At 46.3% G+C, this 17,526-nt stretch overlaps 1 protein-coding gene across 1 annotated transcript in view; it reads left to right on the plus strand.

The window, feature by feature from the left end:
- Positions 1-17,526, plus strand: part of SORBS1 (sorbin and SH3 domain containing 1) — a 123,711-nt gene that overhangs the window by 1,872 nt on the left and 104,313 nt on the right. Inside the window, exons 2-5 of the mRNA XM_008575249.1 lie at positions 1,712-1,780; positions 6,789-6,917; positions 16,286-16,312; positions 16,443-16,555. Coding sequence (XP_008573471.1) covers positions 1,712-1,780; positions 6,789-6,917; positions 16,286-16,312; positions 16,443-16,555 — 338 coding nt within the window. The remainder of the gene's footprint in view (positions 1-1,711; positions 1,781-6,788; positions 6,918-16,285; positions 16,313-16,442; positions 16,556-17,526) is intronic.

The raw sequence follows: 17,526 nt of genomic DNA on the forward strand, positions 1-17,526 counted from the left end.
ATAGGGCAGTTCAAGTCCCAGCTTAATGATCTGGGGCAGGCCTGGCATCCTCTCTGGATCTCAATTTTCTTGTCTGTAAAATAGGAGTTCCTAGCTCCTATCACCTCGCTCCAGAGATCTGGGTCTTAAGGATAAAATGAGATGCTAATTATGGAATGCTAAGCATGGGTCCTCAGATCTAGGCAAATTGAGGTTTAAAAACCCATAGCTAGTTATGATTATGTTGGTAGCTTGGTTGGTTCTTGGCTGTCAGGGGTCTCTCCAAGCATATTGGCCATGTGTCCTAGGGTGACAGGGTCTGCCTGCCTGCCTGCCTGTCTTTCCTGGCCTGTCTCCATCTATTTTGGGATGGGGAACAGGGTGGGGCTTAGGCTGTAGATGGGCAGGGAGGGTCTCAGTGTCTGTAGCTGAGCAGAACTCAGGAAAGTCTCAGCTGAAACAGAGGAGGTGACATTCAAGGGGAGCCTCAAGGATGCATAGGATTTCCGCAAGCTAAGAAAAGGGGAGAAGGCATTCTTGGTTGGGCCTTATACTAAACAAGGCCTACAGGTCTGACAGTATCTGACTTGCTCAAGCAGTTAAAACCAGCGTTGTAGGCAGGGAGAGGTGGGAAACACATCTGAAAAGGGGATGGGACTGGTGGTCAAAGAGCCTCGAAACCAGGGTAAGTTGCTCAGACTTTGTTCTCTAGGTAGCAGGTTGGTTGGTTTTTAATTATCAAGAAAGTCAGTTTAATTTAAATATAATCAGGTATGCCAAGATATAGGTCATCCTACTTACTACAGAGTTATATTCCAAACAATATAACAGAGTTATATTCCAAACAATCTTTGTACACTTTGGGGGACCTAAAATGTATTTTTCCCCCTATGGAAATAACATTATAAATGATTGAATTCCTACTATCAGTCCCCAAACGTTTATTCTCAAAACAAGGTGGAATATAGTATATCTAAAGCAAAGAGGTTTTAGAGCATCATATTGCAGAGTTCCATTTTCTTTCCATCTGTCCTGCATGCTGGGGCTTTTTAGCCTGGGGAGGGCTTGTTGGGTTAGGGTCCAGAAAGTGCTCTCAGGCTGCAGACTGAGGGTTGGGTTAGAGGAGGGGCAGACAGGAGGCAGAGAGAGCAGTCAGGAAGCTGCTGGACAGTAGCACGAGGACCTGAACCGGGGTGGTGAGGAGGGGCGGTGTCTGAAGACACTTCATGGGAAGGACAGCATGACGCTGACAAGTGGGATGTGGGGTGGGGTGGAGGAAAGTGTCGAAGAGCCTGGGTTTCTGTCCTGGTTGCCTGACACATTGCACTCTGGATGCACAGGGAAACATCTGGGCTGGCCTGTGAGTGGGTAGATAGGCCTTGGTCAGGCAGGAGATGCCACTTTGAGGGAGTTAAGCGGATTTTTTTGAATGTCAGAAGGGGAGCCATCATCAGGAACTCACTTCCTATCCCCAAACAGCTTTTTCCCCTCTCCTGGCTCAGGCCAAGCAGCATTCTTGGAACTCTCTGCGATGCCTGAGGGGGCCCATCCCAGGTCTGAGAAAGCCAAGGGCATATGCTTGGGGGCAGGGGGTGGATGGAACCACTGCAGGGTCTGTGAGGGAGGACCCTTCTGCTGTCTCTCAAGTCTGTCCCTAGCCCTTGTACCACATGGGACTCAGTAGATTTTTGTGAGGCGTAATCACAAACCTCGTGCTGTTTCTTTCTTTCAGAATGTGAAGTTGGTGCATCTAAAGCCGTGGTTAATGGCTTGGCTCCTGGCAGCAATGGGCAAGACAAAGGTAAGTCTCTTGAAGAGCAGCCCCAGTACTGGAACCCATTTCTAGAATGTGTAGAGTATACCAGGCTGGGGCCACCCCACGTGCCTGGTGGGAACATTGTTGGCCTAATCAGGCCATGAACTGGAGACCTGTCCCCATGCCGATTTTCTGAGAACTGAAGCATGTTCTTGCATCTCATGCGTCTGAGGCTGTCAGTGTCCCACTGTGAGGTGGTGTATTAAAAACTGTCCCTAGCTCACAAGGATGCTGTGAATGACAGATCAGATAGGTGGACTGAGGCGCACTTCATGTCTGGTGCACAGGGCATTTATCAGCCTGAAATATCCCTTACCTGGCATTTCATCTTCACCCGTAATAAATAGCGACGTGTTCACAATCCTAACCCTGAGGCAAGATCCTAAATCATTAAAATAACTTCAGTGGCATTAATTTCATGTACATCCTCTCATATTTTTAGTTTAAAAAAAATTTTTAGCATAAAAGACTTAAATGTGAAATGAATGATGGATAAGATGACCTTTGAGGTCCTGTTTGCCCTGGAGACTTTCATCCTGACCTTCTCAAATAGCCTGGCAGGTGGTATCACATTTGCAGTGTGATGTGACAGGCACTCAGGTTTGAGTGATGAGATATGGGTCCTGGCAGAGGGACTCAGAGACATCTTGGGAGGTCTTTTATCTTTGAGGGTGTGAGTTCCCTTACGTACAAAATGAGGAACTTTGATGACTTTCCTGCTTCAAATTCTGGGTTCTAGCGATTCTGTAAATGCTTATCCAAGTAAATTTTATGGCATCAAAGAAAAAGGGCAAAAATTCTGGCATTGGGAATTTAAATCAAAATGCAACCCCTCTCAAAGAATAATTTCAAAGAGATTGACGTTTTGGCCTTTGACACTTCCAGCTGGTTTAGCCAAGTATTTCTTTTGAGACAGGGCAAAGTCAGAGGCCTAGACAGCAGGAGGAGATGAGGGATGTGGGGGCCCAGTGGTGTGGGGTAGCTCGTTGGGGGTGGGAGATTTCCTGCTGCTGTCCTGTTCTCCTTTCCTCCCTGGTTGCCGTTCCACTCATGGTGTGGGATTGTGTCTCCTGTGTTCTTGGGGTCTTGGACTGTTTTGGCTAAGTTGCGCATAGGGAATACTGAAGGCAGTGCCCATGGAGTGGCTGCAGGTGAGTGTTTAAGCATGTAGTGAGGAGCATGGGGAAGGGTGGGGGCTCCAGTGCATTTACAGCCCATGGGGCTATCAACCCCGTTTCTGTGAATTCATTTATATAAGAGATTTAGAGATGTTGGGGGAGGGCAACACGTGATGGTGGGTTCTGCTTTTTCCTTGGTAAGACTCACTGTTAGCTGGAAACAAGGAGGCAGGTGTAACCTGAAGGTCATCAGGGTAGACTGGGGAGGTCACTGAACCAGGAGCCAGGATAGTTGAGCTCCAGTTTTAGGCTCTGCACTCGAGAGCAGTTGGCTAGCCTCTTTTCTTCCTCTGAAAATGGTAAAAAAATCTCCCACCAGCTAATTCCCCAGATGATCATAAGGAGCAGTCAGCAGGATTGCTGTGAAAGTGTTTTTATCTTAATACATGCGATATCATCATTGTCAACTTAGTTATTGATGGCCATACACTATATGACTGCTATGTGCCTTATGCAGTGGCAGCCTGATGGACTGGAAGGTGCACTGTCCACCACTGAGGTGCCGCCCTCCGTCCTCCCACCCCCTTGACAGTCTTGCCAACATGATGCTGATTTAGGAGTGAGTCTTGTTCCCAACAGCCGTACCCCATTATTCTGTGGACCTGGGGCTGCAAGACCTCTGGGTGTCTCTCATTGGGGTGACTTTGGCACCATAACACAAGAGCTCCCATCTCTCTTTTTTTTTGGCTGCCATTAAAGAAAGAGGACAAGGGGAGGCCTCACAACAGGCTTGTGAGGAGGGTTTAGGGATGTGCCCACCATTGAGATAGCAGGATCCAGGCAGGCAGGGAGCTCAGGAACCCTGCAGATATATAAGCATAGGCACCCAGGACCTGAGGATGGCAGCCTTCACTGCCTCCCAGGCAGGCATTCCTGTTCTACCTTAACTGGGTGCCAAGATCCTGGGCTGTGCACTTGGGTGCTGCCCAGAGTGTTAAGCATGCACTTGGACACTCAGCATCTCTTGCCCAGGACAAGGTAGGTTTTAAGCAAGACCATCTGCTGCCCAACAGATGGGGATACTGATTTGCTTGGGGCCAGGGGATTCTCATTGTCAGAGCAGGCGCATAGGACCCAGAAGTTACGATTTTGGGGAAGCATCTGTGGTGGCTGAAGGGAGCAGGCAGCTCAGGACAAGGTAGGTTTTAAGCAAGACCATCTGCTGCCCAACAGATGGGGATACTGATTTGCTTGGGGCCAGGGGATTCTCATTGTCAGAGCTGGCGCACAGGACCCAGAAGTTACGATTTTGGGGAAGCATCTGTGGTGGCTGAAGGGAGCAGGCAGCTCATGAACTTGTCTTTCCTTCCTGCACTCAGCTGGAGCCTGTGAGCTGCAGCTCTCCTCCTCTGAGCTCTCCCCCAGCACGGATGCCCCAGCGTTCTCCCATGGGGCCCCTTGGACCCTGATTGCTGTTCTCTTCCTCTGTTTGTCAGGCCATCTGTGTCTCTGTACATCTCTTTGTCCAGAGCCTTGGCAAGCTCCAGGTGTGGCAGGAGGCACCGATCAACACTGACCAACTGTATTTGGGTGGTGGTTGAAGGGAGGGTTCTGCTGTCTTGGCCCAGAACTCTAAAGAGAGAAAGCAGGTTATTTTTAATTACTGCATCTCCTGCTCTTTTTGTGTGGGCGACTTCCTCCTATTGTCCCTGCCCAGTTCCTCAGCTGCCTGAGTGTTTCCCAAATGTTCTTTCTGGCTGCACCATTTACCCTTTTGTGTTTTCAGCAACTGCCGACCCTTTACGTGCACGCGCTATTTCTTCTGTTAAAATAATTCCTGTGAAGACAGTGAAAAATGCTTCAGGCCTAGTACTCCTTACAGGTATCTCTCCTTGGGTCATTTCTTTCTTTTTTTCTTTTTTTTTTTTAATTTTTAGCAGATCATGCATGGTTTTCCTTTCTTCTTTCTAACAAATACTTTGAGGCTTAGTCTTTGCATGGTTAGGAGGCATTTCCTCTCACTTCCTCAGTTTATTTCCTTTCTTCCTCTGTGTGTGTATGTCAATGTGTGTGTGTGTGTGTGTGTGTGTGTGTGTGTGTTTCTGGGAGCCAGCGAGTGTGGGGAAGAACTGGGGACAGAAGCCTGTGTGTGTGTTTCTGGGAGCCAGCGAGTGTGGGGAAGAACTGGGGACAGAAGCCTTGCCTCTCCCTTCTTCAGAAGGGTCAGTCCAGAGGCTAAACTTTCACTCTGGAGTGGATCTGAGGAGCATGGACTTCTTAGGCTCCTCCCAGTACTTTACATAAAACCCTAGTCCCCCCAAGAATTAACTTGGCCTCATAGGGAACCTCTGAACTGGGCTGAATTTGATGCAGCCACCTTAGACACCAAACCTAGACTTGCCTTTTGGTGCTCTCCAAGCCATTTCCTAGAGAACCCCTGCCCCATCCCCAGTTTCATCTACAGGCACTTCCTGCCTCTCCTCTCCAAGGGGAGGGGGAAGTTGTTTAGATATTAGCTCCAGCTCATAGCTTCCTTCTGTACAAAGTAGGACAAGTGAGGCCTAGGTGGCACTTTATCCAGTAGTGCTTTCAGAAGTTGGACAAATCTGGCCATGCATCCAGGAACTTGCGGATGGACTGGATTTGCCAATTTACCCCGTATCCTTTTGAAGTGACCACGAACCAGTTTTCCCAGTAGTTTTGTGACATTAGTCACTTAGCCTCTTGATAGGATTGGATAAATCAGATGCTCTCCAAGGCCTGCTCCGCCATACATTGTGGGTTTTCTGTTTTGCTTTCAATAGAAGAGGTGCTGAAAGGCAGGTCTGTTCTCCTCTGTAACACCAATGATCATCTGTCTGAGTTGTTGGAAAGGGGGCTGCTGGAGTGCAAAGCAAGGAGAAAAGAGGCTTTGCTTTTCTCTGCCCTCACACAGGAATGGGGATGGATAGGGATCTGGGCTGTGAGCAATTTGGAAGAAAAACAAACAAATAAAAACAACTGGAGTTCGGCTTAGCTCAGCTGCACATAAGGAAACATTTGGCATGTGTGCCTTCTAGAACTGCATGGTTTGTATCGGTTTCTTGCCTCCCCATTACTGATTCTCCTAGAGGTGGGCATCCAGATCTTCTGAAGCTTATTTTGAAGTCCTCCTTAAGGGAACTCTAAAAGATGTTCTGGGTCTGTTATTAGGCCCTATTGAAACTGTAGGAGAGGTCGGGACCCTGTGAAGACTCAGCTGAGGGTCAGTGGACACTGTTCATTGAAGGATTTAGCCTTTCGGAATGTGAGGCTCTCACCCATGAGTTTTCTCCCCAGGCAGTTCATCCTTCTGTCTCATCATTTCAGGGGTCTTGACTTGCTGATACATGGAGACTTTTCCTTTTTCCCACTGGAGAACTGCAAGGAGCAGTGATTCTCTGCAGAACATCCACCTGACTCCCTCTGTTGCTAACTTGCTCTTTTATAAGAAGGTGTTCTGGGAGCTTGAGAAGTCTTTCATAAACTTTCTTGAACTGTGCCTTACTAATTGGCCAGAAGCCTGCTCAACAACTTAAACTTCATTTAATAAAAGGAATAAACCTGCTTTCATTTTGAAATGTTTTCAGCTGATACTGTAACTCGTACATTTGCTCAGAACTCACCATCCCTCCATTTCTCCCTAACCTCATGATTCATGGCAAATCTTTGGAAATATGATTGTCCCTCTCCATCCACCACAGATTAATTTTCATTGATTGCAAGTGTTTGAAGACTTTGCTTGGCTATAACCAGGTTCATCTCATTCCCTGACACAATTTGCTGACTGACCGTTGTTGCTTAAATCCTTCAGTAGTCTTGGATTCAAACTTCTCTTTTGGGTCTTTTCTTTTTAGATATGGATCCTACAAAAATCTGCACTGGAAAGGGAGCAGTGACTCTCCGGGCCTCGTCCTCCTACAGGGAAATCCCGAGCAGTAGCCCTGTGAGCCCTCAGGAAACCCCGCAACATGAAAGCAAACCAGGTATGCTACCCCAAGACTGGGGGGATATGTTCAAAGCCATATGGGAAGGAGGCCCTTGTGCTTTTGCTCAGGTGGGGTGTGAATTCATCAGCTGCCTCCTGATTTTCTCAGGGGCCCTTCGGACAGTCAGCTCCTTGTCCCTTCTGTGATGGGTAGTGAGGGGTCAAATCCTTGAACTGACAGGTAGTCGCATGCTTCAAGTGAAGGCATGGCTGTGACTACCACTTTATTTTAGCTTTGACTGAGCAGATAACCCTGTTACAAGAGCCAGTGCTCTACAGATCGCATTTGTATGGACAGAGGTAGCTTAGGGGCATGGGAGTAGGTGGTGAGATGGGCTAGAGGTTGGGCTTCTCTAAGCTCATCCTGCCTGCCAGGGGTCAGCTGTGACCTGTCGGGGCAGGGCTGGGCTGGAGAAGAAGCCAGGGGAGACAGAAATGCAGATGGCTGAGTGGCCTAGCTCTCCAGAAAGCAGTGGCAGGTGGGGCTCAGCCCTCTGGTGGGGACTGGGCAGCTGAAGGCTGTGACCTGTCCGGGCAGGGCTGGGCTGGAGAAGAAGCCAGGGGAGACAGAAATGCAGATGGCTGAGTGGCTTAGCTCTCCAGAAAGCAGTGGCAGGTGGGGCTCAGCCCTCTGGTGGGGACTGGGCAGCTGAAGAAGCAAAATCAGAATGGCAGTTCTAAGGCCAGTATGAACTAAGTGCAAAGGGAGATCAAAGGAACCTGTGTGAAGCCTGCCTCCCCACCCTGATCCATATCTCAGGAAACCTGGGTGTCTAGTACGTGGTGTTTAGGTTTAGACCAGGGACTTGGAATCGGATAGATTTGTGTTCATATGTTGCCTCCACCACCTGCTGGCTGTGCACCCTTGACTGAGTTACTCTCTTGCAACGTAATGATCCACCTGTATAATGGGGTTGATAATTGCACCTGCCGCATAGGCTTATTGCGAGGAAGTAGTAGTGAGGTGTTTTACACCTTTCCTGGTGGCATGGAATAAACTGTTAGATGTAGCTGCTGTTATTGGATTGGGATTAGGATTATTTTGGCTTCTCTGAAGAGGGCTTTTCATAGCCCAAGCATCCTGGGACCTGGGAAATGCTGACTTGAGGTTCCACAGGCACAGTTAGTTTTGGGTGGGGCAGCCCCTCCACTTCGTTGGGCAGTGGTTCTTACACTTTAGTTGCCTCAGACTAACCTGGGATGAAAAGATAGGTTGCTGGCCCCAGCCCAGAGTTTCAGAATTTGTGATTCCCACTTGTAGTCTGAGGTTTTGCATTTCTGACAAGTTCTTAGGTCATGCTGATGTTGCTGGTCCATGGACCACAGTTGAGAGCTGCCATTATAGGGGATGGGAGGTTTTTTTTTTTCCTTGAAAGAATGAAGGGATGCGATGACTACTGCCTTGGATCCAGAGAGGAAAGGACATAGGGTACGCAAACCATTTGGTACAACAGGAGCGGTGTGCTGTGACAGGATGGAATTATATGGGATGGATATGGTCACTGCCTAGCATCCTGGAAACTTTCTTCTTGTCCTTCCTTCCTGTTACAGCCACCTCTAACAGGTGCCAAGGCAGATGTCCCAGGACAAGACCAGGCTAGGGCTTAAGCACAAGCCACTTCCTGGTCATTTGGTCCCTATGGAAGGCTTCTATATTCCCAGGCTCAGGGAGGGCACTTAAGGTTGATGGAATTGCTTTTTTTCCCCTGTATTCATGAGCTCACTCCTGACCTGTTATAGTTTGCTGTCCAGGAAAGGTAGGGGTGAGAAGAGAAAACAAAATTATGTCTTTCTAAGGCTAACCTAATCCAGTCTCTCTGAGCCTAACTGGGAAGATCCAGCTCCTAAGCTGGAGGACATTTGGGGAAGAGAGAATTCTAAGGGATGATCCAAAAAGAAAGCCATACCTGCAGGTCCATGGCCCAGTAAAATGACCTTATCAACCACCTGGCCCGTCCTCTGGCAGTGAATGGAGCAGGTGGAGGAAAGGGAGCCTTGAGCTCCCTCTAGTGGTTACAGTGTGGCAGTAACTAGAACACTAATGCCACACTTCAGGGTTGTGCTACTGGTACTGTGTGTGGATTTGAAGCACTTTAGGAAGTGCTCTCTCATCTCAAAATAATTCTGTATCTTTTCTACTGACCAATTTTAGTGAAAAACATCAATTCTTTTTCACCAAATTGTGTTACAATGCAAATATTTGGAAGAATTAAGTGATCACTACCAGTAATTCACACCTTACAGTAAATTAATCTTGATATTTTCCTCCTGGTAAGCTGAGACCATTGACTTCCAATGAGAATACATTCATTCAGCATCATCTGTGTGCCAGGTACTAATTCACTGGGAATTGTGATGAGAAATGGTGGGGGGGAGGTGGAGGAGAGTAATTCTGGATTCATTAGTTGAGGGCAAAAGGCAGATTGTTGCAAAGGAAGAGTCAGGCACAGGCTTGTAGCCTGCTACCTTGCTTTCTGACTGTGGGTATGTCACAGTGACTTGGAAGCTTGTATGAAGTATGAGGAGAGTTGGGCAAGATGCTTTCCAGGACTTTTTCATTCCAAAATACTCCGTGAATTTGGGAGATTTGGAAATTAACCTGACACAAATAGAATCCCATTCATTGATGGTGGACAAAATGAAGATTGTATGGTGGGGTGGTTTGGGTGGAAAGGAACAACCTGATTTGAGTAAACAAAAAACCACACACACTCATTATGCGTTCAAGGAAGGTCAGAATGGATTAACACTGGGGAGTGAGGTTAAAAGAGGATGTGACTGTAGAGATGAGATACTCAGGAATGGGGATCGTGTCCTCTTACGTTACTGCCCATTGGCCAGCATCCTGCTTCCTTCTAGCTCTGGTTGTGTCCATGTGGCTTCCCAGCCCTCTTCTCACCCCTGCCTACTCCCTCCTTATGAACTTCTGGATGACAACTTGCTGGCCCATGCCAGTCTCCAATCCTGCCTTGGGGCCTGGGGGCCCTGGGCCTTGACTGGCCTCATGAAAACAGTTTTCAGCAGGATTTGCAGCAGCTATGCCTAGGCTGGACTGGGAGCCCAAGTGGGAGGCAGCGAGTGGCCCTTGCCAAGGATTGGGCATGCTTCCTACTTCCAGTGCCTTTGCAGATAGCTAATGTGAGATGGCGTCTGGCTGCCTCCCTTATCACCAGAGCCAGCATCTGTCCCCCAGCTGCTCTGTCTGCCTTCTCTCTGCCTTGCTCTCTGGCTTTACCACCTTCTTCCTTCACTGTAGGTCTCCAGGTTGCTGATTATTTGCCTTGACTGGAAGCACCAGTCCTTACATGGCCTCCTGACACCTGCATCTCAGGGGTGTCCCCTATTTCTAGTCTTTGCTCCAATTCCCTCATCCCAGGAGAAGTGGTATATTTCCTGAGTCACACAGTCCTCTATCGAGGCTGAGCTCAGCCACTTACTATCTTTGTGATGTGGGTAAATTACTCAGCCTCAGAGGGCTTCAGTTTCCTTAACTGTAAAATGAGAATGATTATTATAGAGTTGTTGAGATTAAATAAATTCTTTCACATCAAGCATTTAACACAGGCCCATGGTAAATGGCTCTTTAATAGTAACCATTCTAGTTACTGCAGGTCAGAAGGCCTCTTTAAAGACTTGAAATAATTTCAGTGTGAGGCCATGACCTTCGTGTGGGGGGAATGAACAGGGACCAAGGGTGAAAGTGCATTGGAGAGGATGAAGTGACAGAGCTTGCTGCAGTTTATTTAAGGAACCATGTAGAGCTGGGACTTCATGCTGACCAGGAGGTGTCTTCCCTGGTTGGCCGGGAGAATCATTGTGGCATTCATGGAGATGGGGGGATTGTGAAGGGGGTTGTAAGGAATGTTGAATTCCATTTTTTGCTGTGTTGAGTTTTTTGGCAAGGGAACGGCCTCTAGAAGAAAGTTTCCAATGGGCATTTGGAAATTTGGAGTCCAAGATGTGGACTTGGGAGTTATCTGCATCCAAGTGAACTTTGGGAGGATGGAGACATTCCCTGGGTGGAGTGACAGAGGGAGTCCCCAGAGTTGCCCAGGTTAAACCCGCTCTCTAGACTCCTGCTTTTGAGTGGTAGCTCAACTCCAGATCCCTGACCATGGCTTCCTGACTAGCCTCCTCATCTCTGAATGTGGACCTTGGTTTTGGGATCAGAACCATCTGAAAAGAACGGCAGTAATCTTAGTACTGACTCTCTATTCCTGGGAAGAGCCTCATTACGTATCCCTGCTTCCTGATCTCACTGCCTGTCCAGGTCTGGGTGTTGGCCATGTTGGTTTAGAGCAACCTCCATCCGTGTCCCAGGTCAGGGTGTTTTTACTCAAGAGGAGACGGGGAGCCTGAGCTAATGGGGGGTGCGAAACCAAACTTCCTGTCTGGGATAGCTTGAAGCCCCTGGGGCTTGATACATCCGTTCCTGTGTTCTGACTCAGATGCCAAGTTCCAGGTCAGCCCTGACATTTTGTTAGTTCTGTGCCAGTTGGCTCCAGTCCTTTCTGCCTGATTCTTGACTGCAAAGTTAGCTTTGGACATAAAGATTCTTGGACCTACAACCAACTCATTTCCTCTGGTTTGAGTCTCACACTTGCTCTCCAGAAATGGCAGTAGCAAAAAGATAAGAAATTTGACATTGAAGCAGTTAAAGGTATCTCTTACCCCCACTAAATCAGAGTCTTTTTTTATCAGTGAATGTGGAGAATTAGGGCCAACTGAGAACTTTGAGGGAAAAGTCCCCACCAGAGAGCAGTGTCACTTCAGACACCAATTGCATGTTCAGAGGATTCCCAAAACCACCCTCAAGTTCTACAATACGTGTGCTAGAAGGACTCACGTAGCTCATCGAAAGCTGTTACTCTCAGTTACGGTTTATTAAAGGAAAAGGATGTAGACTAAAATCCACCAAGAAAGAACGCACATAGGGTGGAGTTTGGGGAAGTACCAAATGCGGAGCTTCCGTTATCCTCTCCCCATGGAGTCTGAACACATTATTTCCCAACATTGATGTGTGACAGTATGCTTGGAGTATTGCCAACCAGGAAGTTTACCCGAGCCTTTGTATCCAGAGCTTTTATTGGGGCTCCATTATGTAGGCATGACCCATTGTGCATGTGGCAGTCTCTGTCTCCAGTTCATTAGGAGGTTGAGTCCTTGATGGCTCAAAGCCGCTACCTGAAATCACATTACCAGTGTGGCTCAAAGCCCCCAGATAAGCAAAGACTCTCCTATCAGGCATGGCATTCCAAGTGCTTAGAGATTACCTCCCAGAAGCGGAGGGCAAAAGCCAGACCTTTTTCTGGATAAAGTTACATTCTCCACGACACAACATGAATGAAAAATAAACACAAAGTTTAGAACACCCTTAGATCCACTTTTAACACCTGTTATCCAACTCTTGAATACTCTACCAGAACACATCAAGATTGAGTCAGTGGAAATTATCCTAAGATCCCAAGAAGAACTGATCAGCAAAAAAACTTTAGAACAGGCCAAAATGAAATGAGCACAGGATGAGATAAAAGAAAATATTAGGAGGTTAAATACAATTTACGTTTTATTTAAAATAAAGATAAAATTGTATATAAAGAACAGATGTAGGAAAATACAAGGCAAAATATACTTCCTGCAGAAAGGCTAGGTTTCTTAGGGCTGAAAAAACCTATCTAAGATCCAGCTTTTCAAGGCCCTTCCCCATCTTAGGAGCTCTAAGGTAACATTTATTGAAAGAAGTGTTTTGACAGTCTCTTCAATCAGGAGTTAATAATTGATTATGTATGTAAAATTTCATTCTGCTGCACTCAGGCACAAATGGCCCTGGGCTGCTGCCAACCTTCCGGGATCGGAAGACAAGGTAACAGATAAAGGGTGATAAAACGTCAGATATATGGCTCTCCTTTAATGAAGAAGACAGGAACACTTGAATTGTTATTGGGAACTGCCTTTTTGGGGGCAGGGCGAGGGGAACAGTTTTAAAGATTTAGCATGAGATAAAGTAGGTTGATCCTCAAGGATGTTATGTTCTTGAAGCTGTCAAATGGCAGAGATCAATGACTCTACTTGATTTATGGGGGGATTTTTTTTTTTTCCTTATGCTTGGATTCTGATTTTATAAAGCACATACTTTATGCCAGATACTTTCATTTAGTCCTCATGACTCAGAAGAGGTAGATATTATCTCCATCTCACAGGTGAGGCTAGGCTTTTTTCTGCAGGATGTGTAGTTAACAAGATAGTGATAGTTTCTTTATGATACCTGGTGGTTTAGAAGGACAATCACATCTCAGCTGTCCATGATGCATCTGTTTGAGAATGTCACCTAAATAGAACCAATCAACTGAGAACCAAAAAGTGGACAAATACTGTGTCCTCAAATCCATATACAGTTATCCCTCTGTATCCATGGGGAATTGGTTCCAGGAACCCCTATGGACACCAAAATTCATGCATGCTCAACTCCCTGATATAAAATGGTATAGTATTAGCATATAACCTACACACAAACTCCTACACACTTTAAATCATCTCTACATTACTTATAATACCTAATGCAATGTCTGTATATCACTTTATTCACGTGGATTCAACACAGTACTCAGTGTGCTGTAAATTCAACTTTTGCTTTCTAGAACTTTGTGGAATTTTTTTCCCCCAAATATTTTTGATTTGCAGTTAGTTGAATACCATGGATGCAGGACCCATGGGTATGGAAGGCTGACTGTATGAAGTTTACATCCTCTGTTGAATAGCCCCTCACTCACAACCTATTGATATTTAGTGTATGCACAAAATCTAATAAATTTGATAGAATGACTTTACAAAGGTGGACTAGAAATAGCAACTTAGAAAAGAAGATGGGACAGTAAAAGTGGTAGAGGTGAGGGAGGACAGAGGACCATTGTCACAGCATGTCACCTAGTGTTTGAGGGCCTGCCAGGTGTGGGGATGTTTCTGGGCTGGGGTCTGATGAATGCAGCAGTGACAATTAAGTATGGTCACTTTCAGAGATACTTTCACATACCCAATATCTGATTCCTCAGCAACCCTGTGAGGGGTGTATGGGGTGAGGATTATATTTTATAGATGAGAAAAGTGAAATTTAGAGTGGCTAACAAACTTGTCCCTGGTCACACAAACCAGTACATTGCAGTAATGTGACCAAAACACAAGTCCGGTAATTTCCCAACCATGTGTTTGTGTGGCAAGGAGAAGACAGATACCTATGAATTGTCCAGAAGGAAGTGGCAGAAATGTAACAGGCAACCTGCTAAAGAATGTATAACTGAGTCACCTTATAAAAACTGTTTTAGAGAAGGGAAAAATAAAAAAATGTATAGTTTTCCAAAATAAAGATGTTTTCGAGTATACCTTCTCAAAGTGTGGGCTGTGGACCAGCAGCCTCAGCATCACCTGGGAACTTGTTAGACATGTAAATTCTCAGGACTCATCTCTCCCCTGCTGAATCAGAAACTCTGGGATTGGGGTCCTGTGATCTGTTCTAAGAGGCCCTTCTGGTGATTCTGATGCAGCTAAACCGCTGCTGTACTTTGTGCAAATCCCTCAAAACCTTTACCCGTGAGTTGCCTTTTGTTCCGACACCTTTTGGTTCCCACCACTTCCCTGGAATGTCACTTCTACTTCATGGCTTATGATGTGGTTGGCAGCTGTTGGGGGTGGGCAGAGCACTGCACTGGATTCTGAAGACCTGGGTTGACTGCTCTGTCACTTTCTGGCTGTGTGACTTTGGGCAAGTCATTGGGCCTCTGTTTCCCCATCCATGAAGTAGAGCAATTACCTACCTCACAGAATTGTTGTGTACACTAAACTGAATACCATATAGGTGCAGAAGTGACTAACAGTGTCTGGCACTTAGAAAGGTGTTCAATAAATGTTTGTAAACTTCATCTTGACACCTGGAAAGCCCATCTCTTGTAACTGAGGGACCTGTGTTGAAATGGAGACTTGGGCTGTGAGAGCTGCAGTATTAGTCCCCTCTTTATGTCTACACAGGGTGAGATGGGAGAAGGCAGCCAGGAAGGAGGAGGAAGTTAAAGAATTGGCTAGATCAGTAGTTGGCAAACTAGGGCTGTGAACGAAATCTGGCCTGATTTTGTACAGCTGTGAGCTAAGAATGGTTTGTACATTTTTAAATCATTGAAAGAAAAATCAAAAGAAGCATGATATTGTATGCCACATACAAATTATGTGAAATTTCAAATTTCAGTGTCCAGCATTTATTGGTTTATTGGAACATAGCCATGCTCATTCATTTACATATTGTCTGTGGCTGCTTTTGTGCTATAATGGTAGAGTTGCAACTGAGGCCACATCACCTGCAAAATCTAAAATGTTTACTGTCATGGGCCTTTATAGAAAAAGTTTTTGGTCCCTTAGCTAGATGGAGGTTCAAGAGTAGAGACGAACTAATGCAGAAGGTGATGATGAACAGCAAACATTTACTGAGCTCTACCAGGCCTTGTGCTAAGCATTTCTCATGCATTATATCATTTAATTCTTATAACAACTATGAAACAAGCATATTGTTATCCCTACTTTTCAGATGGACAAACTGAGGCTTATAACTTGTTGAGGGTCACAGAGCCTGCAGTTGGTGGAGTCAGGATTTGAATTGAGGTCCAGCCTCCTTCCCAGCTGAGGTTGTAACCATTGTTCTCTATTGCCTCATGCTGCTAGGTGGGTGAAGTTAGGAGAGGGGTAGGGTCTCTGAAACGCATTGGGCAGTGGCTGGGAAGGCTGAAGGGTGCCTTGTAGTGTGATGAACACTCAGGAAGCATGATTCCATTTTGAAATGTGTATGTGGCTCTTTAATGGAAAGAATAAAAGCAGGCAGGGAGGAAAAAGTCCTTATCACAGCAGATGCCTCTGGGCTTAAATCATGTTGTACCCCTAGCCCGGCACCACCATCCCTGGAAAAGGGTTTATGCACTTCTCCCTCTCCCAGGTCTGTTAATTAGCCCAGCCTCCTAATGATGAGTGGTCCGTCATTCTGAGCCTACAGCAGGTTTGCGGAAGGGGAATGAGAGTGAGTAGGGACTGGATGGTAGAGTTCTGTTGCCTTTTTGTCTGTAAAATAAGAATGTCAAGGGACAATTGTTTCTTCATTACTGTGAATGTGAGCCTTGTGTTCTCAAAGGTCAGCGCCTGTGAGCACATCATGGTTTAGAGTGGGTTCCTATGGTAATCAGGCCATCGTGACTGAGGGCATTTTGTGTCAGACAACGGGGTGCTGGATTTTCATCCTTCTCTGCAGTTCGTGCTTGTTTCCTGTAAATGTAACCCTTTCTTCCCCCCCCCCCTCCTTTCTTCTTGTTTTCATCCTTTCTGCACCACACTTAGGTCTGGAGCCAGAGAATTCCTCAGCAGGTATGGTTTCTCTTGCACTGTTCCTTGTCCCTTGTCCCTGCCTTCTACTAGGGACCCCTGAATAGAGGGGAACCAGAAACTGCTCACTGTGAGTGATAGGTGTTTTTTGGCTTATTTCCCTATCTTTCAGATGAGTGGAGGCTTTCTTCCAATGCTGATGCCAATGGAAATGCCCAGCCCTCTTCACTCGCTGCCAAGGGCTACCGAAGTGTGCACCCCAACCTTCCTTCTGACAAGCTCCAGGTAGGCATGTGCCTGGGGGCAGGGTGGGACTGGTGAGTGGTACCTGTTCTTGAGTCTTTTAGCTTAGACTTGTGACTTCCTGCTTGCCCAACTGGATAATGGAATAGCTTCCAGGCTTTTGACCAACTGTGGAAAAGCTCTGCAAGGACCAGAGTTAGGGGGACCAGAGTTAGTTGGGGCAAAGGGGAGCAGAGGCATGGGTCGAGGTTGGTCTGTGCCAGGGCATTGGAAATAGGCCCTGATGTTTTGTAGATTTGATACATATGTGGACATGTTCTGAAAGAGGGAATCCATTTAGCCTTGAATTAGTAGGAAAAAGGCCCAAGCATCTTTTTTAAAAACTCTTTAGGGTATAACATTTGAGAGAAGAATGCACCTGTGTTTATTCCATTACTTTTGTGGAGCTCTAAGAGTTCTAGTAACTATCCCTACAGATTAAGATCAGATAGCTGTGGCCAGACCCTAAATCCAGTGGCCCAGGAGCAGACAGAAGTCAAAATGGCAGCACAGCTTAAATAGCCTAGTTCTCCCTTCCAAAAGAAAATCCCCCAAAGCTGTACAACTTGAAGTGCGGATAATCTTGCTTAAGTCTTTCCCCCTGTGTGGTTTTCTTGATCTTTCTTTTTTCCACCTCTCTGTTGCTACTTTGTCATTCTGATTAAAGGAATGACCTTGTTTTAATTCAGGTGATCTGTGAAGAATGTTTTTTTTTTTTTTTTTTACAGGAGGAGCCACATCCACAGAATGGTGCAGTCTTCTCTTAAAGGAAGTTGTACTGCTCAGAAAATGTTGCAGAAATGTGTTCCTTTTATGGTCTTTTATGCCTTCTGTGAAGGGGCTCTCAGAACTCACAAGGAGCCTGGAAATTTTGCAGGTCCTTCTGAGTTCCTGCCCTGTTTCCAACGATCCTCTGGCTCCTGTTCCTGAGGACATAAAATTGCACTGGCCACTGAAATGAACTTGAGTCAGAG

Source organism: Galeopterus variegatus, unplaced genomic scaffold (genome assembly GCF_000696425.1).
Source record: "Galeopterus variegatus unplaced genomic scaffold, G_variegatus-3.0.2 Scaffold1160, whole genome shotgun sequence".
In the NCBI taxonomy this organism is placed as follows: domain Eukaryota; kingdom Metazoa; phylum Chordata; class Mammalia; order Dermoptera; family Cynocephalidae; genus Galeopterus; species Galeopterus variegatus.